The sequence below is a fragment of the Marmota marmota genome, unplaced genomic scaffold (assembly GCF_001458135.2).
Source record: "Marmota marmota marmota unplaced genomic scaffold, marMar, whole genome shotgun sequence".
NCBI lineage: Eukaryota > Metazoa > Chordata > Mammalia > Rodentia > Sciuridae > Marmota > Marmota marmota.
Genome location: NW_026002047.1, coordinates 764 through 2313, shown reverse-complemented (window position 1 = coordinate 2313; position 1550 = coordinate 764). Strand labels below are relative to the sequence as shown.

General features: G+C 40.1%; 1 protein-coding gene across 1 annotated transcript; it reads right to left on the bottom strand.

The window, feature by feature from the left end:
- Positions 1 to 292: 292 nt before the first annotated feature.
- On the bottom strand, positions 293 to 1115 carry LOC107135170 (kinetochore-associated protein 1-like). Its single transcript, XM_015477094.2, has 3 exons — positions 1030 to 1115; positions 555 to 765; positions 293 to 440 (listed from the first exon to the last, which is right to left on the bottom strand). The coding sequence occupies exons 1-3, from the start codon at positions 1090 to 1092 to the stop codon at positions 295 to 297; spliced, it is 420 nt and encodes a 139-aa protein (XP_015332580.2). The 5' UTR covers positions 1093 to 1115; the 3' UTR covers positions 293 to 294.
- Positions 1116 to 1550: the final 435 nt, after the last annotated feature.

Sequence of the window (1550 nt, the reverse complement as noted above, 5' to 3'; positions counted from 1 at the left end):
TGGGTTTGATTCTCAGCACCATGTAAAATAAATAAAGGACTATCAACAACTAAAAAAAAAAAATTAAAAAAAATTTTAAAAAAAGAAAGTGATGAAGCAAATATGGCAAAATGTTAAGAATGATGTTTCATTTTGAATTATTTCAAAATAAATAATTAGACACATGAATCCAAGTCAAAAAATAGACTACTTCTTTTACACAAGATTATGTCTGAAATAAATCATAAGGTAAAACACCTAGAGGGCTGTACTTTGCAGGACAGGTATTCAGCCTCTGTGAGGAGCCCTCAGCTGCTACTCCATGACCCCTGGGGCCCAGTGGGTACCTACCGCACCAGGTGCTGTCGAGGGGCACAGCCATTTTTCCAACAACATGTCCCATATCTTTTCCAAATTAATTTCATTCACTTCAGCTATTTCTTTAGCTGCTGCATGAATATCTAAGATATCCAAGATAAAGAATTTTAAAAAAGAGTAAGTTGAGTTTTTAATATTAGATAACCAGAAATCAAAACAATAGTTATTTCTGGACCCAAAAATAGCTTGGTTCTCACCAGGATAATCCTTGCCAGATGAATTTTGCATTCTTTGATTTATGCTGGGATGTTCATACAGGCTGACAATGAGGTGTGCCGGCTTCCCGATCGCCCTTAAATATTCCCCAGTGTTCAGCTTATGAGCTATGAGCACAGCCTCTGTGCCTGAGCGCCGGAACTGCAGATGTAGCTTCTTCAGCAAAGCCTGAGCCTTTTCACGCGTTTCATCCTTTTGAAAAATTGTAAGCAAAAAGAAAAGACTTAATTTATAAATCTCACAAAACTTATTTTGTAAATCTCAGCAGAGGCTAAGATTCCATCTTTATCAATCATGGCCCTCCCTTCCTCAGCTGTATGCTGAAGCATCTCCCATTCAAAGGCATGGTCTTCCTCCTCCACTTCAGGCACCAGAGCAGGATGAGAAGATGTACTAGGCAAGCACAGTGCAAATTAAGGAGAGCGCAGAATCTTCAGTCTTCTAGTTTAGACACACCTGAGGCGGGATGTTCTGTAGCCATCTCTCAGCTAAATACAGGCAGAACTTCAAACTAGACATCTTGAAGGAGCCTAAAAAGATAAAGAGATCTGTGAACAAATCTGAATCCTTTTAAGACAATGTTGCTTAGTCAAATGATCAAGTACTTTTAAAGTATACAAATGGGAACTCAGTAAAAGACAAGGTAAGCAGGAGAGAAGATCAAAGCAAAAAGCCAGAGTCCAAGAGGACACTCGTTAGCTCCCAATCCTGCTCCCGAGATTCTGATGTTTCTTCCAGAAGTTTCTCTTGCCTGTATGTGCATGTGTGACCGTACCATCTACCACTACACCTCATTTCTTGGCTGTCTTTACAAGTTAGATACACACACAATGAGCTGAGTGCTCTGCAGCAGTGAACCAGTGTGAGCAACAGCAGACCATCTCCCTAGCAGGGCAGCTGGGACACAAGTCAAGTGGGAGGGTCAAAATCTGATTCTCTTGCAGTTTTGTTTTGTTTGCTTGTGTTTTTGTTTTACT